Consider the following 27,339-nt stretch of genomic DNA (forward strand, 5'->3'; position numbering starts at 1 on the left):
ATGCAGCTGCGCCTCTCCTTGCTGCTGCTGTCCTTGGGCGGTACGTGGTCAAGAGCTGTGGGCAGCTGGGCTGGAACAGGGCTGGGATGCAGACTGAACCCATCTATCTCCCCACAGGGTCTCAGGCTCAGGCACCCAGGTACAAGGTGCAGGTGCAGAGCCCGGTGAAGGTGCAGGAAGGGCTGTGGGTCCTCGTGCCCTGCTCCTTCTCCTACCCCAGCCAGGAGGCAGGTCTGGATTCCTCCCCAGCTCATGGCTACTGGTTCACACAAGGAACCAATACAAATACCAGGGAACCCGTGGCTTCCACCAACCCAGCTCAACCCGTGCAAGCCTTGATCCAGGGTCGATTCCAGCTGGTGGGAGACCCCCAAAGGAACGACTGCACCCTGTTCATCAGAGATGCCAGGAGAGACGACCAGATTTCTTCCGAGTGGAGAAGGGAGAGAAGCTGAAATACAATTTCCAGGCAGACAAGTTCCAGCTGCAAGTGACAAGTGCAGCAAGGCAGGACTGGGCTCCCAGGCTGGGGATGGAGGCAGGGTCTCCTGACCACGGCCTGATCATGAGCATCTGGTCTCTTTCTCTCCCCCAGCCCTAAATCAGCCACGCATCTTCATTCCTGAGACCCTGGAGCCTGGGCGGGCAGTGACCATCATCTGCATGGTTCCCTGTACCTCTCAGCAATGTGTGGCTCCTTCCATCTCCTGGTCAGGGCCTGCCCTCTCCAGCACTGAGAGCAGACCCCAGACCTCCTTCCTGTCAGCAATCAGCCTCATACCACACCCGAGTGATCACGGCACCCAGCTTACCTGCCGAGCGGACTTCAGAGCTGGCAACACTGTGGAGAACACTGTCCGGCTGAGTGTGGCCTGTGAGTCCCGGCTTTAGTTCTGGCCAGATAAAGCGTCCTGGTGTGAGTGTGGAGAAGCCTATCTGGGGGTCCCAGGAAAGGCAAGAACCACAAGGCCCTGTGAGAAGGGGGCTCTGGTTGTGGAGGCAGCACATCCTTCCTGAAGAGAGCCCACACCCTTCTTGCAGGCGCCCCCAGAGACCTGGTGATCACAATTTTGCGTGACAATGCCCAAGGTGGGAGGTCCAGAGGCAGGGCTGGCCCAGCCCTGGAGAAGTGGAAAGCCCATGGTAGGTGGAGGGGACCAACTCATTCTACAAGCCCTCACTCTCTGTCTCTCTTTGGGGTCTGTGGGTATATCTCATCCTCTCACTCACTGCCTAACTCTGTTTCTCTCTGTGCATCTGTCTGTGTGTGTCTCTCCCTCTGCTGTCTCTGTCTCTGTCTCACTCTCTCCTGTCTCTCCCTAGAGTCTGAAGGAAACACAATGTTCATGGACGTCCGTAAAGACCAATTTCTGTGGCTGCTCTGCACTGCGGCTGGCTGGCCTCCCCCCATGCTGACCTGGGTCCTGGGGAACCGAGTCCTCTTGAGGTCAAATGCCACGCAGCCTGGAGCCCTGGTGCTGGATCTGCCTGGGGTGAAGGTCAGGGATGCAGGGCGTTACACCTGCCACACAGAGAACAGACTAGGCTCCCTGCACCACTCCCTGGACCTCTCTGTGCAGTGTGAGTGGACCCGAGAGGGGCAGGGGAGGGGGTAGAAAGAGGTCAGAGGAAGGACAGGGGAGCGGTTAGGGGAGGGGAGGGCAGGGGGCATGGCCCCACAGCTTCCAGGACCCAGCAAGCCCAGGGCCTCAGTTTGTGTGTGAGGCGCAGGCAGAGGGAGCCCTGGCCATTGTGTCTCCATTGCAGACCCTCCGGAGGTGCTGACAGTGACCGCTTCTCAAGGAAACAGCACAGGTGACAGGGGACACAGGAAGCCGGGCGTCTGGGTTCCTTTACTGGTGGGGATGGCGCCCCACATCTCTCTTTCTCTGTCCCCTAGAGCTGGAAATCCACAGGAACGGCTCATCCCTCCATGTCCTGCAAGGACAAAGCCTGCGCTTGGTCTGTGTCACCCATAGCCACCCGTCTGCCACACTGAGCTGGGCCCGGGGTTCCCAGACGCTGAGCCCCCCCTGGCCCACAGAGCCTGGGGTGCTGGAGCTGCCCGTGGTAGAGGCAGAACATGAAGGAGAATTCACCTGCCTGGCGCAGAACCCGCTGGGTGACCTGCACATGTCCCTGAGCCTCTCTGTGCACTGTGAGTGGAGGACAGTGCTGTCTGCTGCCCTCTGGAGGGAACAGTTGGCAGAGTCCCTGGTGTGTGGCAGGCTGGGGAAGAAAAATAGGGGAGAAATGTAAGACCTGAATCAGAATGAGGCTCAGACACAGTGGAGGGATGGCAGCCCCATGCCTCCTGGCTGACCTCACCTGGTCTCCCAAACAGATGAAGGCTCCATCCCTGCAGCATTCTCCAAGCGGGCAGGCCTGGGCATCGGTGTCACGACTCTCCTTTTCCTCTGCCTCATCGTGCTCATGTGAGTTGGGGGAGGTCAAGGAGCCAGAGGTCAGGAGTCATGGGGTCAGGAGCCTGGAAAGGGGAAGGGGCAACAGTGCTTCCAGAATGAGTTTATTTCCACAGTGTGAAGATGCTGAGGAAATCACAGCCTCATACAGAGACATGCAGAACCCAGGTCTCCAGGCACAGCACCGTCCTTGATAACAGCATCGTCAACCCTAAGGCCCATGCCATGGTGAGTGTGTGGCCCATCAGGCTGCTGATTCACTCGAGTCTAAATCAAGCCCCATGTCCTACCACTCTTGGGAGACATAGGGATGTTTGTTTGTCTGGCACAGGGCGTTGCTATGTAGTCTTGGATGGCTTCAAATTGGCCATCCTCCTGCCCTTCAGCCTTCTGAATGCAGGGATTATAACTGTGTGCCTCTCTGCTCCAGTCATCTTTAGAAAGGTTGCGTGAGGTGTCCCTGACTCCCAAGGGACTAGTGGCATGCTTCCAGAGTGTGTGCCTCTTGATTCCAGGAGGCCATAGTGACTGCTTGGGTTTTCTTCCATTCTCGGTTATAGGGTGCAGGGAAGGAGGCTGGAAGTGGGGAGACAAGAAACAGGATGTGCTGCTGACAGCCCACCATCAAAATCATAAAACCAAGCTAGGCACAGTGGCTCACGTCTGTCATCCTGGCTCCTTGGCAGGCTAAGATTGAGAGAATGATGGTTCAAGGCTTGCCTGAGCATAAAGACCAGAGTTTGCTGGAACAGCAATGAAAGCTAAAGAGGCTGGGATGGGGAGCAAACTGGTAGAGCTCCTGCCTAGGAAATGAAAGGCCCACAGTGCCCACGCCCACCCTAGCCAGCTCTGTTGGCCACAAACCCAGTTCCCCTGTACCCAGTGTTCCTTGGGGTGGGGATGGAAAGCAGACTCATTGAGGGACTGGGTTTTTCTCCCAGCTGTGGCCTCAGTGCCTAAGTTGTACCAGGCACCTGCTCAATGCCCAACTCTGGTAGGTGAATGAATGAATTACTCTTTGAATGAATGGAGGTTATTGTTTCCTTGGATGCAGAAAAAGAAGGCCAAGCCAAGCAGCCATCCCAGGATTGCTTCTCCAGGCGCTGGCTCCCCAGAACCAAGGAAGAACCAGAAGGCCACCCTCAGCTGCCAGAAGCCAACATCACCCACACAAGGCCCAGACCCTGAGAGCTGCCCAGAAGAACTCCATTATGCTGCATTCAAATTCTCCCGGCCTTTGGAGACCCCGAAGCCCAAGGACCATGAGGAGAATTACGCAGAAATCCATTTCCACAGAAGGTCCCCTAGGCTGTAGTTCTGGACCTCAGCCAGGGAGCCAGGAGGAGGCAATAAAGAGGCTCAGAGTACCCAATGCAAAGTCTCTTTAGTAACACATACAAATCCTTTAGGATGAGCCGGGCGACTGTAGCTCATGCTTGTAATCCTAACTACTCAGGAGGCTGAGATTGGGGGATCAGAGATCCAAGACAGCCTGGGCAGGAAAGTTCTTGAGACTCTTATGTCCCTTTAAATACCAAAAGGCTGGAAGTAGAGCTGTGGCTCAAGTGGTAGAGCACCAGGCTTCAGCAAAAGGGAGAGTGTCAGGCTCTGAGTTCAAATCCCAGTACAGGCACACACTCATAAATTCACACACCCACACCCACACCCACACACACACACACACACACACACACACACACACACACATGAATTAGCTGCACAGACTACAGTTGGAAAACAGAATTACAAGCCAGGTAACAGTGACTCACATTTGTAATCCTAGCTACTCAGGAGGCTAAGATCTGAGCATTGCAGTTCAAAGCTAGCCAGGGCAGGAAAGTTCATTAGAATCTAATCTTCAATTAGCTGGAATTGAGGCTGGGGGTCAATCCTCATATTTCAATGAAAAAGCATCAAGGGTGGTGTCCAAACTGTAGGACCAGAGCAAAATACAGAAGAATAAGCTGGCACCTGTGGCTCACACAGATCATCCTACCGAGTCAGGACACTGAGATCTGAGGATCCCTGTTCAAAGCCATCCCAGGCAAGAAAGACATTTATTTCCAATTAACCAACAGACAAACAGAGGTAGAGCTGTGGCTTAGTGGTAGAGCATTCACATCGAGCTGAAGACCTCAGGAAAGCACCCAGGCCCAGAGTTCAAGTGACACAACTGACAAAAAAACAAAAAGAAAAAAGAAAGAGGAGGAGGAATAGTAAGAGAAGGAGCAGGAGGAGAAGGAGGAAGGGGAAGAAGAAAAGAAAAAAGAAGAAGATATCTGGGACTGGGAAGGTGGCATAGTGGTAGATTGCTTGCCTTGCATGCCTGAGGCCCTGGGTTCAATTCCCCAGCACCACATAAGCAAAGAGAAAAAAAGCCAGAAGTGGCACTGTGGCTTAAGTGGTAGAGCACTAGCTTTGAGCTGAAGCACTGAGGGACAGCGCCCAGGCCCAGAGTTCAGTCCCCACGACCAGACCCCCCCCCTCAAACAAAACTAAGAAGAAGAAGAAGAAGAAGAAGAAGATATCTAGTTAAGGTTGAATATTAGAAATATATATATATATATATATATATATCAGTATAACTTCTCTAATATTACAGCTATTCTTTTTGTTTGTTTGTTTGACAGCTAGCTCTCTAGCACTGAGCCACAGCGCCAAGTCTGGCTTTTGTTTTGCTTATGTGGTGTTGAGGAATTGAACCCAGGACTTCATGCATGCAAGGCAGGCACACTATATCTTCCCAGCCACCTTCCCAGCCCTGGTGCTATTCGTATACCAAGAAATAAACAAAGATTACTCATATACATTTACACTACAAGTCCATTTAAGCACCTCCACCCCTTACCACCAGGAGTGTTCCCTCTCCACCTAAGGGCCCCACCAAGAAAGCCCCCAATGTTGACTTTAATTTCTGCTTCCTTAGTGACCCATAGCCCAGGGGAGAGCCCCTTCCTCTCCTCTCCCACCCCAGCCAGGCCCCAAAGCCACACACAGACCTTCCACCATCCCTCCTTGCCCCAGAGTTGTCTGTGGAGGCCCAGCTCCCCACATTCAAAGGCCCAGCAGAAGCCCCAGCCCCCAGGAGATGGGCTCCTGGGAGAGGCCATTGCCAGCATCAGCCTCCCCAACAGCAGTGTGCATCACCCATGTGACCCTACAGAGAGAGATGTGGGGCGCCATGCAAGTCTCAGGTGCCCTACAAACACTGGGGTGAGCAGAGGGTTCTGTCCCCAGATGTGCAGTCCCCTTCAGAGAAGAGGCCAGTGGCCTCCCAGGCTGTGCTGGGCCTTGGCTCATCCTCCCAGCACCTGGGAGGTCGCAGCCAGACCTTGGGCTCCAGGACCATAGTACCCCCTACCCAGGTGTCCACCTGGGTCTGTGGATGTCCCTGGCCAATGGACCTTCATGACTCTGGTTCCATTGTATCAATGGAAATGGGCAGTGAGCAGTCTTGTGTCTAACTGTGTGTGTACATGTTTGGATGTGTGTGTGTGTGTATATGTGTGTGTGTGTGTGTGTGTGTGTGTGTGTGTGTATTGATGAGATTAACTCTTCAATATAGCTAGAGCTGGGTGCTGGTGGCTCATGCCTCTAATCCTAGCTCCTCAAGAAGCTGAGATCTGAGGATCGTTGTTCAAAGCCAGTCTGGCCATAAAAGTCTCTGAGGATCTTATCTCCAATGAACCACCAGAAAACTGGAAGTGGTGCTATGGCTCAAGTGGTAGAGTATTCTGCTTGAGCTGAGGAACTAAGGGACAGCACCCAGGCCCAGAGTTTTGTATATATGTATATGTACACACACAAACATATATGTATATAAAACCTACCTATATATACATATATATGTATTATATATATATCTATATTATATATATGTATATATGTCACATATATATTTATACATCTAAGTTATTCCTTCTTTATATTGTCGGGAATCTATCATGTGGTTCTTGGGGGCACAATATTTGTGGTTGGTTCTGTTTTGTTTCACTTTTGGCAATTCGTTTGTCCCTGGCTCAACAGATCACAAGCACTGAATGACACCTTTGACCTTGGACAGTCTCCGGGCAAATTTGCGATCCCTGGGTCGTTTTCACTGTACATCTGTATCTTTTTTATATTGCAAATCAATTCATGTAACATTAATTCATAACTATCTACTTTAATATATACAGTGATTTGGTTTTTCCTACATTTGCAATAGTGTCCAACCATCACCATGATGAAATCCAGACTAAGGCCACCTCCCAAACGCACCCCCTCTCCTGATGCTGCCACAGATGCCCTGTCCCGACCCGCAGGACTTCAACGAGGGCAATGAACCTAAGCGAGAAGGAATGAAGGGACAAGAGACATGAAGAAGGACAGCAAGACAAGGATTCTGATCAAGCTGCCAAATTTTATTTTTCACACAGGGGTATTTATATGCTTAGAATAAGGAAGCTTTTTCATTGGGGATAGCAGCTGCAGGATGCTTGCTTAGGGCAATGTGAAAAGGTGGTCAATAGCAGCTACCTGGTCTTTGTTTGGGGCAGGATGCAAAGACCAGATTCTGTAAATAGCCTCGAGAGATGTTCCAGCGAGATAGTCAAGCTTATCATGCAGAGGGACTCCCTGCAGGGCTCCCGACAATGCCCTGTCCCCCAAGGTAGTCATGGAGACTCTGCTCCCCTCATGTTTTCCTTTCTTCTCTGTGGGTTTGCCCATTCAGTACTTGGCAAACACATGGAACCCTCCTGAATGTGGCTTTTTTGTTGTTGGTGGTGGTTGTGGGGCATGAACTCTGGGCCTGGGCGCTGTCCTCAGCTCTTCAGCTCAAGGGGAGCACTCTACCACTTGAACCATAGCACCACTTCTGGTTTTCTGAGTGGTTTTATTGGAGATTAGAGTCTCACGGGCTTTCCTGCCTGGGTTGGCTTTGAACCACAATCCTCAGATCTCAATCTCCTGAGTAGCTAGGATTATACTCACAACTGGCAAGAATGTGGCTTTTTTTTTCAAATTCTTTATTGTGATTAAGTGATTACATAATTTCCCAAATTTCACAGTATTGTGGGATAGTGATGCTTAGTTAAAGTCACAAACACATTCTAACTTTCATGGGGCAAATTGTTTATCATGGTCTATAACATTTAAGTGTTCTATGAGCTTGGCAATAGAGTTATTTCTTCCACATCAGGTGATATGTACATTTCTTTTGTTTTGCATATTATCAGCTGTTCCTTCTTTCCCACTTGTTCCCTCCCTCCCATTACTGCCATTGAGTTACTTAGTTCATTTTGATCCATGTCCAGTGCAGCTGATGGGTCCCACTGTTGTATGTTTTTCCCTAATTCCCTCTAGTTCTGTGTCCTCCTCCTGGTTTCCCTCTGGTGTGCACAAATATAGCATATATGTGATCAGCAGCATGTGCTTTTTTGGTAATGATTTGACCAGATGAGTGGAAGTACTTTGTATCTTAAGCCTTGCTAATTTTGTCAAATCATCTTAGGTTTTGGATTTAACATCCACTTATCAGGGTGGCCACGTGCTATTTGTCTCTTTGCTCTTGGCTTACCTTGCTCAACATGATTTTTTCTAGCTCCATTCATTTCCCTGCAAATGCATTATTTTGTCCTTTCTAATGGCTGGATAATATACCATTGGGTATAGATACCACACTTTTTGGATCCATTCATCTGTGGTGGGGCATCTGGGTTGTTTCCATATCTTGGCTATTGTGAACAGTGCTGCAATAAACATGGAGGCCCATGTGTTCGTTGTTCAGGATAGATGCCTAGAAGTGGTATGACTGGATCATAAGGGAGGTCAATATTCAGCTTTCTGTGGACCCTCCAGATGGCTTTCCAAAGTGGTTGTATAAGTGTATATTCCCACCACCAGTGCAATAGGATTCTTCTTTCTCCACATCCCCTCCAGCATTTGTCATTGGCTGACTTGAGGATGTGGGCCATTCTGACTGGGGTAAGGTGGTATCTCAGGGTTGTCTTTATTTGCATTTCCTTCACAAACAGGGATGGTGAACATTTCTGTTAGGTTTTTAAAAAGAGGTATCCGAGTAAGAACTGCACCAGGCACGCACGTGGTATTCAGGTAAGGGGTAGGTTTATTCAGTAGACCTGCTGGGACCGGGCAAGGTTGGCACTCCACGTGGCTGGGAAAGGCCTGGGAATGAGAGAGAGCTGGGAAGAGAGGAAAGAGAGAGAAAAGAGCCAGAAAAGAGCAGAGAGAGGGGTAAGAACAGTAGCACTCATGTGGTATTCAGGTAAGGGGTAGACCTGCTGGGACCAGGCAAGGTTGGCACTCCACGTGGCTGGGAAAGAGAGAGAGCAAGAAAAGAACAGAGAGAGAGAGAGCTAGAATAGAACAGAGAGAGCAAGAAAAGAGGGAGAGCAAGAGAGTGTCTGGGCCTGGGCTAGGCCTTATGTAGGGTATGGGCGGGGAAAGGTGTGGCCACATCAAATTCGGATGTGACCTCAGCAGATGCAGATGTGACCTCTTCCAGGTGTCCCAGTTGCCTAGGTAACGCAGGTACTGGGTGGAGTCTGCTCGCCATACAGGAGCAGACCTTACAATTTCCTCATGTGTTTCTTTGCCATTTTTATTTTGTCATCTGAGAAATCTCTCTTTAGTTCCCTTGCCCATTTATTAATTGGTTTGTTAGGTTTGGGAGGGATTAGTTTCTTGAGTTCCCTGTATATACTTGATATTAACCCCTTGTCTGATATATTGATGGTGAATATTTTTTCCAAGTTAGTTTGTTGTCTTTCCAGCTTGGTCGCTATGACTTTAGCTGTGCAGAAACTTTTTATTTTAAGGTAGTCCCATTTGTCAAGTCTCTCCCATTTGCTGTGACCCTGGGACTCTGTTCAGGAAGTTCCTGCCTGTGCCAATAAGTTCAAGTGTCTGTCCTAGTCTGTCCTGCAGTAGTTTCAGAGATCCAGGTTTGATATTAAGGTCTTTAATCCATTTTGAGTTGATGTTGGTGCATGGTGATAGGCTGGGGTCCACTTTTAGTTTTCTGTATGTGTCCTCCCAGTTTTCCCAGCACCAGTAGTTGAAAAGGCTGTGTTTCTTCCATTGTATGTTTTTGGCTTCTTTGTCAAAAATCAGCTGACTGTAGGAGTGTGGTTTTATTTCTGGATCTTTATTCTATTCCATTGGTCTTTGGGTCTGTTTTTGTGCCAGTACCACGCTGTCTTTGTTATTATGGCTCCATAGTAGAGTTTGAAGTCCATCACTGAGATCCCTCCCATGTTGTCTTTTTTGCCTAGTATTTTTTTGGCTATTCTAGGTCTTTTGTAGTTCCATATGAATATTTGGACTGTTTTCTGTATTTCAGAATTGTATGTCATTGGGATTTTAATAGGAATTGTATTGAATTTGCATGTTAATTTGGGCAGTATTGCCATTTTCACTACATTGTCTCCTTATCTAAGAGCATGGAAGGTCTTTCCATTTCCTCGTATCTTTTATAATTTCTTTCTGTATGTTTTTATAGTTTGCATTAAATAGTTCTTTTACATCTTTGGTTAGGTTAATTCCTAAATATTTTATTTGGAGGGGGGGTATTGTAAATGTGGTTGCTTCCATTATTTCCCTCTCTGCTTGTACATTGTCAGTATACAGGAAGGTGACTGATTTTTTTTTTTTTGTCGGTCTTGGGGCTTGAACTCTGGTCCTGGGCGCTGTCCCTCAGCTCTTCAGCTCAAGGCAGGCACTCTACCACTTGAGCTACAGCACCACTTCCGGTTTTCTGGTGGTTTACTGGAGATAGGAGTCTCACTGTCTCTCCTGCCCGGGCTGGCTTTGAACCACGATTTTCAGATCTCAGCCTCCTGAGTAGCTAGGATTACAGGCGTGAGCCACCAGTGCCCGGCTAGGCGACTGATTTTTGTGAGTTGATTTTGTACCCTGCTACTTTACTGAAGTGTTTTATAATTTCTTTTATTTTTATTTTTCAGGTAAGGGGTAGGTTTATTCAGTACACCTGCTGGGGCCAGGCAAGTTTGGCACTCCATGTTGCTGGGAAAGGCCTCAGAAAGAGCTGGGAAAGAGAGCTGCGAAAGAGCTGGAAAAGAGAGCTGGGAAAGAGAGAGAGCTGGGAAAAAGAGAAGGAAAGAGATGAGAAAAGAGATAGAAAAGAGCTAGGAAAAAATCAGAGAGAGGGCATCAGGGCCTGAGCTAGGCCTTATCTAGGGTATGGGTGGAGAAAGGTGTGGCCACATCAAATTAGATGTGACCTCAGCGGATGCAGATGTGACCTCTTCCAGGTGTCCTAGTTGCCTAGGTAATGCAGGTAGTGGGTGGAGACTTTGCTGCGAGGAGGGTGGAGTCTGCTAGCCATCCAGGAGCAGACCTTGCATTCCAGCTTTTTAATAATCATAAAATAGGGTGGGGATTCTCTCTGGTTACTTCCTGCTGAAAAGGGGCATTGACAATAGGTGTAAATGGCTGGAATTTGGTCCCCTCCCAGAGAAGGTAGTGAGCAGCAGCTGTCCCTTGGTGGTGAGAGTCCTTAGATGAAGTCTGGAGAAGTCTCATGAGCATTGAGGGGCTGGAAAAAAAATACTAGAGAGCTAATAAATGGCAAGAGGAAGGACTTGGGGCTGAAAATGTTGGTAGAAATGTCCCTAGCTACTTCTGACATCTGGTGACTAGGTAGAGAAGTCAGGTGACAAAGGCAAGAATATAAATTCTTGTTCAGTTAATAGGTTGACAGGTATAGACATTGGGTCTGGTCATGGGCCTGAACTCTGGGGCTGGGTGCTGTCCCTCAGCTCTTCAGCTCAAGGCTAGCTCTCTACCACTTAAGCCACAGTACCACTTCTGGCTTTTTTTTTTCCTGCTTATGTGGTGCTGAGGAATCAAACCCAGGGCCTCATGCATGCAAGGCAAGTGCACTACCACTGAGCCACCTTCCCAGCTGACAGGTATAGACATTGGATGGGCAGGCTTCTTTCTTCTACTGACCTCCCAGCTCTGGTTCATTTTGAAAGGGCAGGCACAAAGTAGCTGATGTGACATCATCTCCTCTTACTCCTCTCCGTGGTCCCTTGTTCCCCAGACTGGCTGAGTCTAGTTGCTTGTTTCTGGGATGGCTTGTCCCAGTTGGTATTCAAGGAGGAATGAACTCAAGGCCTGGGCATTGTCCCTGAGCACTTCTGCTCATGGCTAGTGCTCTACCATGTTGAGTTACAATAGCACTTCCAGTGTTTGGCTGGTTAGAGATAAGAGTCTTGAGCCATGCTTCCAACCTGGCTCTTTGCAGGTTAGTTGGGAGATGGAGTTTTAGGCATTTGTCAGCCTGGGCTGGCTTTGAACTGAAATCTTAGCCACAAAAGCCCTTTATTATTTCCAATTAAAGCAACAAGGAGATCGAATAGAATAAGTAGAGCTTACCTGGTCCTTATCAAGAATTGCCAACAAATATTCTGAAATGACAAAACTCATTAGATGTGATGAGAATTTTAGCACAGATATGCCCAGTATTTTAGAACCATGTAGTCAGTAGAATACACAACACAAAACAAAAAAGGCAAAACTCAAAACCTAAAATTTTGACAACAATGTTTAGACATCTTTGCTAACAAAGCACATCACATGGTTGGGCCTCAGTTACCAGGGCCTGTGAAAAGAGCAACTTGTCAGCAAGGCACCTTAGAATAGCTGGATGGAGTAGTAAACTTGGTGGAAGGTTAAGGGCCAGGTAGGGCCAAACCCTTAACCTACCATGTGGCCAAGATGGCGAATTCAAGATGGCGAATTTCTGAAGAAATGCAAAGAACACCTGAACAAATAGATCAAGCCTACATTGGCTAGCCTTTGAGAGGGAACCTAGAGAAGGGGTCCCCGGGACCCAGCCTGTGTCGCACTCTTCATGGCACAAGCCAATATGTAGAAAAGAGAAAGGGAGAGATAGGGAAAGTTGGACATGACTGGCAGAGAGAGAGCAAAGAGAACCTCAAAGTAAACAGACTTCTGGCTGTTTACCATTGCAGTTGCAAAAATGGTCTACATCTGAGAATGGCATAAAAATTAGATGCCAGGCCTACTCCGGTGGAGTCTGCTTAACATGGGAAACCTGCTTTCAGATCTGAGAATGGGGCTTCAAAGAGGCCTACCTCCTGGAAAAGGCTGGCAAGCCCCTGGGAAAGATGTGTTGCTGTTTTTCTTTTCTTCACTGTATAGGAGTGCGTTAATCTTTTACTGTTCCTGCTGCTTATTGTAATTACTCATGCTCAATGTTCTCTTATTCAAGGCTCTTTCTTGAAAGTGTTGATGACTCCAACATCTGATGAGTGTCTTAAGAATATGACTAACTCACCAGAGTTAACTGCTACCCTGAAAGCCCCTCTTGTGGAGGCCAGTAGACAAGTCATAAGTAAATATAAAAGTATTGGGGGTTTCATGATGTCACTTCAGCAGAAGGAATTGTTTGTAAGAGATTTACAAGAAGCTGTAGGCACGGCTAGAGCAGAAAGAGTGTATGGCTACTGGAGACTTTCCTTTAATCCTAAAGCATATACAATAGACTCATATAGATATCCTGTAGATAAGGAAGATGTAGAGGGATATTTAGACCAAAAGCTAAATAAGATTCCTAGAAGGTTGGTAGATGGAAGGTGGCAATGGCTTATCAGAGGAAAATGGTGAGATCCTCCATTATCTAGAGGACCCCAAAGACTTCCCCCAGATCCATAGCCTTTTACAGGTGTGTATGATAAGGATGGCAACTGTTGGGAAAACTACTTAAGAGAAAGAACTTCCTGTTACTCTCTCATTTACTGAGAGACTTGCTAGATCTAGGCCTCCTTGGTGCTTACTATTAAAGAAGGAACAAGAAAGATCTTATGAGACAGTTAAGGCCTCTATAGAAAAGAGTAAATGATTATGTGAAAGGGTTACAGAAAAGACACTATGAGCTTAAATTTGATATATGGCCAGATTTAACTAAGTATACTGAATATCATGATTTTTGGCCACAAATTGGGAACCCTCTAAGCACAATCGCTTAGAAAAGATTTAAAACGTAAACGTATAAAGTACAAAACTAAACAAAAGTAACTATGAAGTACTAGAGTTCATGCCTTTCTGTTCAGCACCTTGCCCATATGCTCTGGTTAATAGTTAATAGGTGATAAACATCGAAACCCATTGTATTTCTTAAAAATAGAGGTAAAGCCTGGAACAAGTGCCTATCCTCACAGCTCGTCATCCAAAAAACAAGATCAGGTGACCAGCTGGTGACCACCCAAGAACGAAGCCTTGCAGCAAGATTGTGTAACCTTTTCCCCTTTCTCATGGAGACTTTTGCTATAAAAGCTTGTTATCCTCTGCAATAAATCACACTCAGCATCCACTCCTCTTGTGTGTGAGTTGTCTGTTTGCCATCTCCCCACCTATTCCAGTTCCTCCACTAGGTGTCCTCCATCATCCCGACAGAGCCAGTCCATGGCAATTAGGCGCTCTGACTTTCCAGGGAGTGCAGGAGGCATTTCAAAGGGGTTTCACGGCTCGGGGGCGATTTGTAGCACCCCATTAAATGTGTAAGAGAGTCAGTCCGGTGAGTGAAGGAGAGCTGACCAGGCAGAAGCGGCATCCTGACTTCCCCCAGAGCCCTCTAGAGAGAAATGGCCAAGCCCCCAAAGCCAAGCATCCTTGGCTTCAGAGGAGACCAGCCTTTCAGCTAAAGGCTTTAGGAGCTCTCTGGTGTGGCACCACATCTGAACAGAGACTGAGCAACAGAGAGCCATAGAGAGTAGTTTCACTCACCAAAGTAGAGAAGTGGTGTGGACATGGATGTGAAGGCCAGAAATGGATGTGCTGTGTCTGCAACAGACAGGTGAGTTCGCAAATGGCGGTCAGAAATGTGGGTATTCCTCAGAGCAAAAAGAGAAAAACAGAAAAAGAAAAAAGAGAAAAAAAAACAGAGGAATCCCAGCTATCCTGACTTTAAGCCCTTTATCCGAGTCTCGGCACCATTTATGTTAGGTTTTTTAAAAGAGAGGTAGAGTTAAGAACTGTACCACACATGTGGTATTCAGGTAAGGGGTAGGTTTATTCAGTAGATCAGTAGACTTGCTGGGACCAGGCAAGCTTGGCACTCCACGTGGCTGGGAAAGGCCTGGGAAAGAGCTGGGAAAGAGAGAGATAGGAAAAAGAGAAGAGAGAGCTGGGAAAAAGAGAAGGAAAGAGCTGAGAAAGAGCTGAGAATGAGCTGAGAGAAGAGATAGAAAAGAGCTAGAAAAAAGAGCAGAGAGAATGTGATTTATAATTTATAAGAGTTTCAAGATGGCGTTTTTGGCATCATGAAGGTATAGTATCATGTCATCTGCAAAAAGGCATCGCTTAACTTCTTTCCCTATGCAAATCTCTTTAATGTTTTTTTCTTGCCTTATTGCCCTGGCTAAGGGTTCCAGGACTATATTGAAGAGGAGTGGAGACTGTGGGCATCCTCGCCTAGTTCCTGATTTTAGGAGAATTGCTTGTAGTTTTTCCCCATTAAGTATAATATTGGCTATTGCTCTGTCGGATATGGCTTTTATTGTTTTAAGAAATGTTCCTTCTGGGCTGGCAAGGTGGCTCAGGTAGAGCACTTGCCTTGCATGTGTGAGGCCCTGGGTTCGATTCCTCAGCACCGCATAAGCAAAAAGAAAAAAGCCGCAAGTGGCGCTGTGGCTCAAGTGGTAGAGCGCTAACTTTGAGCTGAAGAGCTGAGGGACAGTGCCCAGGCCCAGAGTTCAGGCCCCACAATGGGACAAAAAAAAAAAAAAAGAAATGTTCCTTCTATTTTATTTTCTCCAGAGTTTTTAACATGAATGAATGTTGTATCTTATCAAAAGCCTTTTCTGCATCAGTGGAGATAATCATGTGGTTCTTGATCTTGGATCTGTTGATGTGTTGGATTACATGTATTGATTTATGTATGTTAAACCATGCCTGCATCTCTGGGATGAAGCCTACCTAGTCGTAGTGTATGATTTTTTTAATGTGTTTCTGGATTCTGTTAGCTAGAATTTTGTTAAGGATCTTTGCATCTGTGTTCATCAAGGAGATTGGTCTGTAGTTCTCTTTTTATGTTGGATCTTTGCCTGGCTTGGGGATGAGTGTGCTAATGTCATCATAGAATGAGTTTGGGATAGCTCCCTCCTTTTCTGCTTCTCTGAAGAGCTTGAGGAATATGGGTATTAGTTCTTCTTTAAAGGTCTTAGAGAATTCCATTGTGAATCCATCAGGTCCTTGGCTTTTTTCTTGTTGGAAATCTTGTGATTGCTTCCTGTATCTCCGTGTAAGATATTGGCTTATTTCATTGATTTACTTATTCTTTGTACAGTTTGGGCAACTTGTATTTCTCTAAAACTGCGTCCAATACTGCTATGTTTTCTTTCTTTCATTCTTTCTTTTGAAAACAGTTCTTTATAATTGTTTGGATATCTTGGGTATTTGTTGTGATATATCCCGTGGCACCCCTGACCTTGTTAATTTGGGCTTCCTCTCTTCTTTTCTTATGTTGCCAAAGGTCTATCAATTTTATTTATTTTTTCAAAGAACAAGCTTTTTGTTTTATTAATTTTATTTATAATTTTCCTATTCTCTATCTCATTAATTTTCGCTCTTAATTTCATTATCTGGCTCTGTCTAGCAACTTTAGTTCCATTTTTCATGTTTTGCTAGCTGTTTAATTGCAACATAAGATTATTTACTTGGTCTGTCTCTATTTTCTTGATGTGGAAACTGAGGGTGATCAATTTGCCCCTCGGGACTGCTTTTGCTGTGTCCCACAAGTTTCTTTGTGATGTGTCTTTATTTTCATTGAATTGTAGGAACTTTTTAATATCTTCTCTAATTTCTTCTGTTACCCAGGTGTTGTTTGGAAGTTTGCTATTCAATTTCCATGTATTTGAGTGATTTCTGCAGTATGCTTTGTTAATCAGACTAGTTTGATTTCAGTGTGGTCAGATAGGATAGAGGGAATTATGTCAGTCCCCTTGTATTTGCTTAAGTTCCTTTCATGAACTATGATATGGTCTATTTTGGAGAAAGTTCCATGAGCTGCTGAGAAGAACATGTACTGTTGTTTTAGGGTGAAATACTCGGTAGATGTCAGTTAGTTCCGCTTGAAGTATGACCTCACTTAATTCCGTAGCTTCTTTGCCTATCCTCTGGTTGGTAGACCTGTCCTTTTGTGAGAGTGAGGTATTAAGGTCTCCTAGTATTATCGTATTTGAATCTATTTTATTCTGTAAGTTTGAGAGTATTTGCTTAACATATTTGGGTGCTCCAATGTTTGGGGAATATAAGTTGATGAAGGTAATATCCTCCTCTTGGATTGTTCCCTGTATTAATATGCAGTGTTCTTTGTTGTCTTTTTGTATTGATTTTAATGAAAAGTTTATTTTGTCAGATATCAGGATAGCTACACCTGCTTTCTTACTGGGGGCATTTGATTGGTAGATTGGTTCCAAACCTTCACTCTGAGTTTGTTTGTATGTTTGGCTGAGAGGTGGGTCTCCTGAAGGCAACAGATGGATGGGTTCTGTTTTCTGATCCAATCTGCAGTTCTTTTTCTTTTGATTGGTGAATTAAATCCGTTAATATTTAAGATTATTATAGAGAGATGCATTGTGGTCCCTGTCATTTCCTGTTTTCTAAGTTTTCCTTCTTTTCTTTCCTCCTGTGCTTACTAAGTTAGACTTCTATTAATACCAGTCTGGTGTGGGTCCCCATTCCTGTTGCTTTCTTCAGATTGTGTTCCCCCTCTTAGTAATTTTTGTAATGCTGGCATATTGTTTATGAATTCATTTAGTTTTTCTTTACTATTAAAAATTTTCATTTTGAAATCAAATGTGAATGCTAGCTTTGCCAGGTATATCAATCCGGACTGGCCGTTATTGGATCTCAGGGCTTGGATGGTACTTCCCCAGGCCTTTCTTGCATTCAGTGTCTGTGTGGAAAGATCTGCTGTGATTCTAATTTTTTTCCTATTGTAGTATAGCTCCTTCTTCAATTTTGTGGCATGCAAGACTGCTTCCTTATTATTCAGATCTATCATTTTTACTATAATGTGTCTAGAAGTGTTTCTCCTGGGATCCTGCTTGTTAGGTGTTCTATATGCTTCTGTTATGTCGGTAAAATGTTCTTTTTTTTCAGATGGGGGAAATTTTCATTGATAATCTTGTTGAATAGGTGTTACATTCCCTTCCTTTGATATTCCTCACTTTGTCCACTCGGAGTATATGAAGGTTGAATTTCTTGGCACTATCTGCTTGCTCTTGGATTTCCCTTTGGCATAATTTAAGTGATTTTTCCATATCTGTGACTTTTTGGTCCAGTTGGTGTATTCTGTCTTCTGTATCTGACACTCTAAATTCCGTTTCATTCACTCTGTTCACTATGGCTTCCATTGTGGTTTGCATGGAGGAAATGGACTTATTTATGGATTCAATGTTGATTCTCAAAGTACTAATCTCCATCTCTTAGTGAGGTGTGTGCTGCCTCTATTTTTGTATTAATCTCACCTCTTAGTGAGGTGTGTGCTGCCTCTATTTTTGCATGCACCTCTTGTTTGAGACACTGCATGTCTTTCACTAGTTGGTCCCTGTGTTCTTTAAATTTCTGGTCTATTTCTTACTTTAATTCTTGAGTCATTGCCTCCAGCCTCTCTTGTATGTAGTTTTTGTCTTCCATTCCTGCTTTGCTCCCATTGGGGCTCTCCCCTGGGTGGCTGCTGGCATTTGGGGGTAGCTTGCTATCCTGGGTATTGATAAACCTTGTAATTTTTCTCTGTGATTTTTGCATGGGGATTCAGGGAATATTGGATACCAATCTGAAATTTTGTTTTGGTCAATATGTGTCTGTTTTTGGTTGGTTGCTGTTTCTGGGTTGGCAGAGAGAGTCTGTACCTGGTCTCAGTTCTGTTGGGGGCCAACCTCCAGCTGTTGGTCTGAGCCCACGTAGGGCTCTGGGAAATTTGTTGTAGATCACTGGCAGTTCCTGTCTTTAGAATGGCTGAGTGGCCTAGACTGCTCCTGTTTAATCCTACAGGTGCTCTTGGCGAGTTCGGGTTTGCTGGATGTTCTCTCCCAGTTGCTAGAGTATGCTATGGGCTCCTGATGTTTGTTTGTTTTGTTTTCTTTTTTGTTTTTGTGTTTGGGAGGGGTTGTTTTCTTTGTTTTGTTCTGTTTTTTTTGTTTTGGCCAATTGTGGGGTCTGAACTCTGGGCCTGGGCGCTGTCCCTCAGTTCCTCAGCTCAAGGCTAGCTCCTTACCATTTGAGCCACAGTACCACTTTTGGCCCTTTCTGTTTATGTGGTGCTGAGAAATCAGATCCAGGGCCTCATGCTCACAGGGCAAGCAAGCTACCGCTGAGTCACCTAACCAGCCTGAGCTCCTGACTATTATCAGGTGCTAGAGGCCTGTGCCTAATTCCTGGCCTGGGATATATGTGTCAGGTTCTGGTGGGGTTTGGGTGTCTGGTTCTCTTGCCCTGGACAACCATGTCTTTTGCTGTCATGAGTGTGATTCCCAGGGGGTGAATTTCCCTGTTTTCTCCCCCTCTGCTGAGGCATATACTCACCTTCTGACTTCAATTGGGAGGAGTTGGTTGTGTTGCTCAGGCCCTCATCCCCAAGCCTGGTCCTGGCTCCTGCTCCCTGGCCTGGGCATACCAGTTGGACCTGTGCTGCTGTGTATCCTGCTTTTGTTATGCAGCCTGTAGTACACAGTTCAAGTTTCTTTCACTGTTCGTTGCTGTGACCCAAGGACACTGTTCCTGGCTTGGGTATTTAAGCTCCCTGCCAAGGGTGCTTTTGTTCTAGCCTGGCCAGCTGGATGTGCTCCACAGGCCGGTGGAGCTCTCGAACAATTCCCAGTTCTAGTTGGTCCTGTAGTCCAGGTGTTGGGGTAGGAGTCTGGGTCAAGTTCTAGGGGTTCCCACCAGCTCTGGTCTCCCTTGAGGGATACACTGTCCCCTGTGAGGTACTCACCCTGGAGCTAGTTGTTGTTTCTGTGTGACGTAGGTTGCTGGTTGCCACTGCAATCAGAGTTCAGTTGAGATGCTTGTGGGTTGGGCTGGGCAGTGGTGGCTCTGCGTGTTTCTCCTCTGTCTCTGCCTCTGCCTCTGTTGATGCTATATGTGTTGGTGTTGGGTAAGGGCCACTCCTCGGGCGAGGTCTGTGCACCAACCTCCAGCCGAGGGGTGGCAGATGGGTCTCCGTGCAGGTTCTGTGCACTGGGGTTTGTCTCTGTTTGCGTTCTCCGGATCACCACCAGTAGCTTGCTGGTCTTCTGCTCTGGTGTTCTGTGAGCGACATGTGGCGAGAATGTGGCTTTCTAAGCTGCTGCTTTCAGGATTTGCCAGTGCTCCACTCCATGTTGAAGATGTCGTAAGACCCCATTGGGTATAGGACCCACATTTTAATTGGGTTATTGGGGCTCTGTGTCAGGAACTGTAAGTGTCCTTCATAAAAGCTGTGTAGCAGATGCATCATATCAGAGAGTTGTATCTGCCCAAGTGAGGGCAGGTGTAAGGTGTAAGACATGATGCTATCCCACACCAGGGATGAAGAAGTTTCAGGAACTTTCCTGCCCCAGGTAACTTTGAACCACAATCCTCAAATGTCAGCCTCTTGGGTAGCTAGGATTACAGGCCACCAGCACCTGGCTCTATTCATTCTGTCTTTTCCCCTTTCCCAATCCTACCTCCATCCTGCCTTTGGTGTCTTCCCTTGTCAGAGACCTTCCTCCATGCCTCCCTCCTCCACCCCGCCCCCTCACCCACACTGGCTTCCGCTTCCAAACACAGCCAACACGTGCCACCACCACAGCTGAACCACCTGAAGTTCTTCTGTGGACAGAGATGGGATGAGTGCCACGTTGTACACAGGAAGCCTTTTGTGGCCTCTGCCTCTATGACTTTCCTTCCAGAGTCTCTTACCTCTGTTTCCCCACCTGTCCTCATCCTGCCCACCCCCAGGCCCAGCCTGCACCCTGCTGGGGGCGTATGTGAGCCTGCTCCCCAGGTGGCTCTCAATGGTCACCCAATTTAAGGTCAGCGTCATGGACCATGGATATGGGTCACAGCACCACAGCCACATCAGTGATCACCTCTCAAATACCCATAAGAGCCTGGAGCACAGAAGACATTCACCATTGAGGAAATGCAAAACTCAACCAAAACTGCAGTACTGCAGGCCACTTGGTTGGACAGTTGTCATGGAACAAAAAACAACTAATAAGTGTTTACATGGCTATCCAGACACTGGACCCTGCTCCCTTCATGTAAAACAGTCCAACCCTGTGGAAGTTCCTTCCGGTTTCCTCCAAAAGAGGTAGTTAGCTGGGAGCTCATTGGCTCACTCCTATAATTCCAGCTACTCAGGAGCCTGAGATCTGTGGACCATGGTTTGAAGCCAGCCTGGGCAGGAAAGTCCATGAGGCTCTCCTCTCCAATTAACCACCAAAATTTGGAGGCAGAGCTGTGGTTCAAGGAGTAGAGCTATAACCTTGTGAACAAAAACTCAGGGACATTGTCTAGATCCTGAGTTCATGCCCCAGCTCCAGCACAAACATACAGAAAGGGTATCTGTATGAACACAAAAGGAGTCAGACTCTTTCCACATAACTTACACAAAGATGAATAAACGCATGTTTATTGCATGACTTACTGGCACAAAGGGAGATGTATGAGAATCATGGCACCCTAGGACACCCCCACTCCCACCCTGTGACACATACTAGTGCAATCTGAGGCGTTGTGACATTGCCAGCATTTACCTACAGAGCCTTCTCCCCAAGCTGCAGGCTCAGGGAGGACCCCACATTCCACCCAGCAAGCTCTCATTTTGCATGGGACCAAGCCTGTTGCAGAAATCTGGACTCCAAGTGCCCCCTGGTGTCCACATGGCTGAAGCAGCCAGCCATACCCTGCAGTGGTGTTTGGCCAATGGGGGAATTCAAGTTATACCCCACACCCTCCATCCAGGGAGCAGACTGGCTTTGAACTTGTGACTCTGCTGTCTGGGTTCTCATGACTGATACCTGACACAAACTATGTGTAACTCATTGCTGTGGTTTATTGTTTAGGAAATAATGACAAGGACAGAAAAAAGAATCTGTATACGCTCTGTAGCTTCTCAATTCGTGTGTTGGTGTGCGGGTCCCAGGGCCTTTCCCAGTGTGTGGTAAGTTCCTGCCAGTTCTGAGACTCTTCATTATTCAAAGCAGCTGGCCTTGCGGGGTATGCCTCTGGGTTTCTGGGGAGGTGGGGTGCCCAGGACTAACAGTCCTTCCAGAAAGGGTCAGGAGAGACTGGGACTGGGGTGGAGCCTTTATTCCCGTCTCTGCACACCCTGCCCGTTTTCCTCATGATCTCTCTAAGCCATCTGTATGGGCAGTGGGGTAGTGAATGGTACTATGATACCATGGCCAAAGAGGAAGGAGCAATTAGGACAAAGATAGGAAATGTCTGGGGAACTAAGGCTTATAGGGGCAGGAATAGGGGGAGAGTATAAAGACAGGGCCAGAGAAAGGCCTAGGGCTGTTGATGTAGAGGAAAAAGAAATAATAATAAAAGAGCTGGGCACCTGGGTCTCACACCTTCTAATCCCAACTATCTGGAGGCTGAGATCTGAGGATTGCAGTTCAAAGCCAGCCCTGGCAGGAAAGTTCATTGGATGCTAATCTCCAATTAGCCAGAAGCAGTGCTGTGGTTCAAGTGGAGGAACATCAGCTTTTGGTGGAAAAGCTTAAGGGTGGTTTCCAGGTCCTGAGTCCAAACTGTAGGAGGAGCACAAAATGAAAAAGAATAAAACAGAAGAGGAAGAAGAAGAAGAAGAAGGAGAAGAAGAAGCTGAAAAAGGAGGAAGAAAAGAAAAAAGAGGAAGATCTGTGAAGTTTGAATTTTAATAGCAAAAAAAAAAAACTTTTCTCAGCCTAAGTTCTCCAATGAATGTTGGAGGGTTTTTTGTTTTTTGTTTTGTTTTGTTTTTGCCAGTCCTGGGGTTTCAACTCAGGGTTTGGACACTGTCCCTGAGCTTCTTTTGCTTAAGGCTACAACTCTACCACTTGAGCCACAGTGCCCCTCCTGGCTTTTTCAGTGTTTGTGGTGCTGAGGAATCGAACTCAGGGCTTCATGCATGCTAGGCAAGCACTCTGCCACTGAGCCACCTTCCCAGCCCTTCCTGTTCCAGTTTTTCTTATACCAAGGAAAAATAGGAAGATTGAGCAGTTTTTTAAGTCTGAAAGTCCATTTAAGCACACACACAGAGGAGTTCCCTCTGCACCCCAGAGTCCCCTGCCCAGGGCCCAGGGGAGAACCCTTTCCTTCCTCTAGCCCCAGCCAGGCCCCAAAGCTAGACACAGGCCTGGTGTCTCTCCTCCTTGCCCCAGAGGAGTCTGGGGAGGCCCAGCTCCTCACATTCAAAGGCCTAGCAGACACCCCAGCCCCCAGGAGATGGGCCGCTGGGCGAGGCTCCTGCCAGCCTTGGTCTCCCTAGCAGAAGTGTGCGTCACGTGTGTCGCCACAACTCAGCCTCCTGCACTTCCCTCCTGTCCCTGCTCCTGTTGCCTCAGAACAGCTCAGGATGCAGCGTCTGAACACACAGCTATGCCTCTCCTTGCTGCTGCTGTCCTTGGGCGGTATGTGGCCAAGAGCCGTGGGCTGCTGGGTGGAACAGGGCTGGGAGGCGGACTGAGTCCATCTATCTCCCTACAGGGTCCCAGGCTCAGAAACCAGGCTACAAGGTGCAGGTGCAGAGCCTGGTGAAGGTGCAGGAAGGGCTGTGGGTCCTCGTGCCCTGCTCCTTCTCCTACCCCAGCCAGGAGGCAGGTCTGGATTCCTCCCAAGCTCATGGCTACTGGTTCACAGAAGGAACCAATACAGACACCGGGGAACCAGTGGCTTCCACAAACCCAGCTCGACCCACGCAAGGATGGACTCAGGGTCGATTCCAGCTGCTGGGGGACCCCCACAGGAATGACTGTACCCTTTTCATCAGAGATGCCCAGAAAGAGGACAAGAAAAATTACTTCTTCCGGGTAGAGAAGGGAGAGAAGCTGAAATATAATTTCCTGGTGGACATGTTCCGGCTGGAAGTGACAGGTGGGGTGTGCGGGGCCTGGGCTCCCAGTCTGGGGATAGAGGCAGTGTCTCCCAACCACGGCCTGATCATGAGCATCTGGTCTCTTTCTGTCCACCAGCCCTAACTCAGCCACACATCTTCATTCCTGAGACCCTGGAGCCTGGGCGAGCAGTGACCATCATCTGCATGGTTCCCTGTATCTCTCAGCAATGTGTGGCCCCTTCCATCTCCTGGTCAGGGCCTGCCCTCTCCAGCACTGAGAGCAGACCCCAGACCTCCTTCCTGTCAGCAATCAGCCTCACACCACGCCTGAGGGACCACGGCACTCAGCTCACCTGCCGAGCGGACTTCAGAGCTGGCAACACTGTGGAGAACACTGTCCGGCTGAGTGTGGCCTGTGAGTCCCGGCTTTAGTTCTGGCCAGATAAAGCATCCTGGTGTGAGTGTGGAGAAGTTTGTCTGGGGGTCCCAGGAAAGGCAGGAACCACAAGGCCCCGTGAGAAGGGGGCACTGGTTGAGGAGTCAGCACATCCTTCCTGAAGAGAGCCCACACCCTTCTTGCAGGCGCCCCCAGAGACCTGGTGATCACAATTTTGCATGACAATGCCCAAGGTGGGAGGTCCAGTGGCAGGGCTGGCCCTACCCTGGAGAAGTGGAAAGCCCAGGGTAGGTGGAGGGGACCAACTCGTTCTACAAGCCCTCACTCTCTGTCTCTCTTTTGGGGTCTGTGGGTATTTCTCTTCCTCTCGCTCACTGCCGAACTCTGTTTCTTTCTGTACATTTGTCTGTGTGTCTTTCTCTCTGCTCTCTCTGTCTCTGTCTCGCCCTCTCCTGTCTCTCCCTAGAGTCCAAAGGAAACATGACCTGCGTGGATGTCCGCAAAGGCCAGTTTCTGCGGCTGCTCTGCACTGCGGCTGGCTGGCCTCCCCCCACGATGACCTGGGTCCTGGGGAACCAAGTCCTCTTGAGGTCAAATGCCACGCACCCTGGAAATCTGGGGCTAGACCTGCCCCGGGTGAAGGTTAGGGATGCGGGGCGCTACACGTGCCACGCGGAGAACAGACTAGGTTCCCAGCGCCACTCCCTGAACGTCTGTGTGCAGTGTGAGTGGACCCAAAGTGGGCAGGGGAGGGGCAGGGGAAGGGAAGAAGAGGGGAGAAGCGGGCTGGGAAGGTGGCTCAGTGGTAGAGTGCTTGCCTTGCATGCCTGAGGCCCTGGGTTCGATTCATCAGCACCACATAAGCAGAAAGAAAAAAGCCGGAAGTGGTGCTGTGGCTCAAGTGGTAGAGCGCTAGCCTTGAGCTGAAGAGCTGAGGAAAAGGGCCCAGGCCTAGAGTTCAAGGCCCACAAACAGACCCCCCCAAAAAAGAAGAGGGGAGAAGCCAGGGGAGGGGCAGGGCACCACAGCTTCCAGGGCCCACCAAGCCCAGGGCCTCGGTTTGTGAGTGAGGCGCAGGCAGAGGGAGCCCTGGCCATTGTGTCTCCATTGCAGACTCTCCGGAGGCGCTGACAGTGACCGCTTCTCAAGGAAACAGCACAGGTGACAGGGGACACAGGAAGCCGGGTCTCTCACGTCCTTTACTGGTGGGGATGGCGCCCACATCTCTCTCTCTCCCTCCCCTAGAGCTGGAAATCCACAGGAACGGCTCATCACTTCATGTCCTGCAGGGACAAAGCCTGCGCCTGGTCTGTGTCACCCACAGCCACCCTACGGCCACGCTGACCTGGACCCAGGGTTCGAAAATGCTGAGCCCCCCCTGGCCTGCAGAACCTGGGGTGCTGGAGCTGCCCATGGTCCAGGCAGAACATGAAGGAGAATTCACCTGCCGGGCCCAGAACCCACTGGGTGACCTGCACATCTCCCTGAGCCTCTCTGTGCACTGTGAGTGGAGGACAGTGCTGTCCACTGCCCTCTGGAGGGAACAGTTGGCAGAGTCCCTGGTCAGCAGAGTCCCTGGTGTGTGGCAGGCTGGGGAGGAATAACAGGGGACTAATGGGAAAACCTGGATCAGAATGAGGCTCAGACGCAGTGGAGGGATGGCAGCCTTATACCTCCCAGATAACCTGACCTGGCTCTCCCACACAGATGAAGGCTCCATCTCTGCAGCATTCTCCAAGGGGGCGGGCCTGGGCATCGGTGCCACATCTCTCCTTTTCCTCTGCCTCATCGTGCTCATGTGAGTTGGGGGAGGTCAAGGAGCCAGAGGTCAGGAGTCATGGGGTCAGGAGCCTGGGAAGGGGAAGGGGCAGCAGTGCTCCCAGAATGGGTTTATTTCCACAGTGTGAAGATGCTGAGGAAATCACAGCCTCACACAGAGACATGCAGAACTCATGTCTCCCCACACAGCACCGTCCTTGATAACAGCATTGTCAACCCTAAGGCCCGGGTCCCGGTGAGTGTGTGGCCCACCAGGCTTCTGATCACTCTGGAGTCTAAATCAAGCCCTATGTCCTACTTCTCTTGGGAGACATAGGGATTTTTGTTTGTCTGGCACAGGGTGTTGCTATGTAGTCTTGGATGGCTTCAAATTGGCCATCCTCCTGCCCCTCAGCCTTCTGAATGCAGGGATTATAACTGTGTGCCTCTCTGCTCCAGTCATCTTTAGAAAGGTTGTGTGAGGTGTCCCTGACTCCCAAGGGACTAGTGGCATGCTTCCAGAGTGTGTGCCTCTTGATTCCAGGAGGCCATAGTGACTGCTTGGGTTTTCTTCCATTCTCGGTTATAGGGTGCAGGGAAGGAGGCTGGAAGTGGGGAGACAAGAAACAGGATGTGCTGCTGACAGCCCACCATCAAAATCATAAAACCAAGCTAGGCACAGTGGCTCATGTCTGTCATCCTGGCTCCTTGGCAGGCTAAGATTGAGAGAATGATGGTTCAAGGCTTGCCTGAACATAAAGACCAGAGTTTGCTGGAACAGCAATGAAAGCAAAAGGGGCTGGGAGCAAGGCCAAACTGGTAGAGCACCTGCCTAGGAAATGAAAGGCCCACAGTGGCCACTCACACCCCAAGCCACACCCACCCTAGCCACCTCTGTTGGCCACAAAACCAGTTCCCTTGTACCCTTTGTTCCTTTGGGTGGGGATGGAAAGCAGACTCAGTGGGGGACTGGGTTTTTCTCCCAGCTGTGGCCTCAGTGCCTAAGTTGTACCAGGCACCTGCTCAATGCCCAACTCTGGTAGGTGAATGAATGAATGAATGAAGGGAGGTTATTGTTTCTTGTATGCAGAAAAAGAAGGCCAAGCCAAGCAGCCCTCCCAGGACCGCTTCTCCAGGCGCTGGTTCCCCAGAACCAAGGAAGAAGGAAAAGGCCGCCCTCAGCTGCCCCGAGCCCGCATCACCCACACAAGATCCAGACTCAGAGACTGCCCGGAAGAAATCCATTATGCTGCTCTCAACTTCTCCCGGCCTCTTGAGATCCTGAAGCCCAGGGACCCTGAAGAGAATTACGCAGAAATCCATTTCCACAGAGGGTCTCCTAGGCTATAGATGTGGAACTCAACAAGGGAGCCAGGAGGCGGCAATAAAGAGGCTCAGAGCACCCAATGCAAAGTCTCTTTAGTAACATTTACAAATTCTTTAGGATGAGCCACAGGCGCCTGTGGCTCATGCTTGTAATCCTAGCTACTCAGGAGGCTGAGATTGGAGGACCAGGGTTCCAAGCCACCCTGGGCAGGAAAATTCCTCAGTCTCTTATGTCCCCTTAAATACCAAAAGTCTGGAAGTAGAGCTGTGGCTCAAGTGGTAGAGCACCAGCCTTGAGCAAAAGGGAGAGTGTCAGGCTCTGAGTTCAAATCCCAGTACAGGCACACGCTCATAAATTCACACACACA

The 27,339-nt window shown here is 48.4% G+C and overlaps 2 protein-coding genes across 2 annotated transcripts; both read left to right on the plus strand.

Moving 5' to 3' along the window:
- On the plus strand, nucleotides 1-3,738 carry LOC105994175 (sialic acid-binding Ig-like lectin 10). Its single transcript, XM_013027605.1, has 11 exons — nucleotides 1-40; nucleotides 118-359; nucleotides 401-497; nucleotides 596-874; nucleotides 1,042-1,089; nucleotides 1,324-1,581; nucleotides 1,768-1,815; nucleotides 1,901-2,158; nucleotides 2,345-2,435; nucleotides 2,540-2,651; nucleotides 3,478-3,738. Exons 1-11 carry the CDS (start codon nucleotides 1-3, stop codon nucleotides 3,736-3,738), a joined length of 1,734 nt encoding a protein of 577 aa, XP_012883059.1.
- A 19,272-nt stretch (nucleotides 3,739-23,010) lies between these two features.
- LOC105994177 (sialic acid-binding Ig-like lectin 10) lies at nucleotides 23,011-26,930 on the plus strand. The gene is made up of 10 exons (XM_013027606.1): nucleotides 23,011-23,065; nucleotides 23,142-23,528; nucleotides 23,627-23,905; nucleotides 24,073-24,174; nucleotides 24,354-24,611; nucleotides 24,959-25,048; nucleotides 25,133-25,390; nucleotides 25,595-25,685; nucleotides 25,790-25,901; nucleotides 26,736-26,930. The coding sequence occupies exons 1-10, from the start codon at nucleotides 23,011-23,013 to the stop codon at nucleotides 26,928-26,930; spliced, it is 1,827 nt and encodes a 608-aa protein (XP_012883060.1).
- The last annotated feature ends 409 nt before the right edge of the window (nucleotides 26,931-27,339 follow it).

This window comes from Dipodomys ordii, unplaced genomic scaffold (genome assembly GCF_000151885.1).
Source record: "Dipodomys ordii isolate 6190 unplaced genomic scaffold, Dord_2.0 Scaffold105, whole genome shotgun sequence".
In the NCBI taxonomy this organism is placed as follows: domain Eukaryota; kingdom Metazoa; phylum Chordata; class Mammalia; order Rodentia; family Heteromyidae; genus Dipodomys; species Dipodomys ordii.

Excerpts from the sequence above, each read along its gene's own strand:
- LOC105994175 (XM_013027605.1), top strand. The coding sequence starts at position 1 with ATGCAGCTGCGCCTCTCCTTGCTGCTGCTGTCCTTGGGCG. Across the intron at positions 1,582-1,767 it reads CCTGGACCTCTCTGTGCAGT|ACCCTCCGGAGGTGCTGACA; the intron begins GTGAGTGGACCC and ends TCTCCATTGCAG. Across the intron at positions 2,159-2,344 it reads CCTGAGCCTCTCTGTGCACT|ATGAAGGCTCCATCCCTGCA; the intron begins GTGAGTGGAGGA and ends TCTCCCAAACAG.
- LOC105994177 (XM_013027606.1), top strand. The coding sequence starts at position 23,011 with ATGCAGCGTCTGAACACACAGCTATGCCTCTCCTTGCTGCTGCTGTCC. Across the intron at positions 23,906-24,072 it reads TGTCCGGCTGAGTGTGGCCT|GCGCCCCCAGAGACCTGGTG; the intron begins GTGAGTCCCGGC and ends CCCTTCTTGCAG. Across the intron at positions 25,686-25,789 it reads CTCTGCCTCATCGTGCTCAT|TGTGAAGATGCTGAGGAAAT; the intron begins GTGAGTTGGGGG and ends TTATTTCCACAG.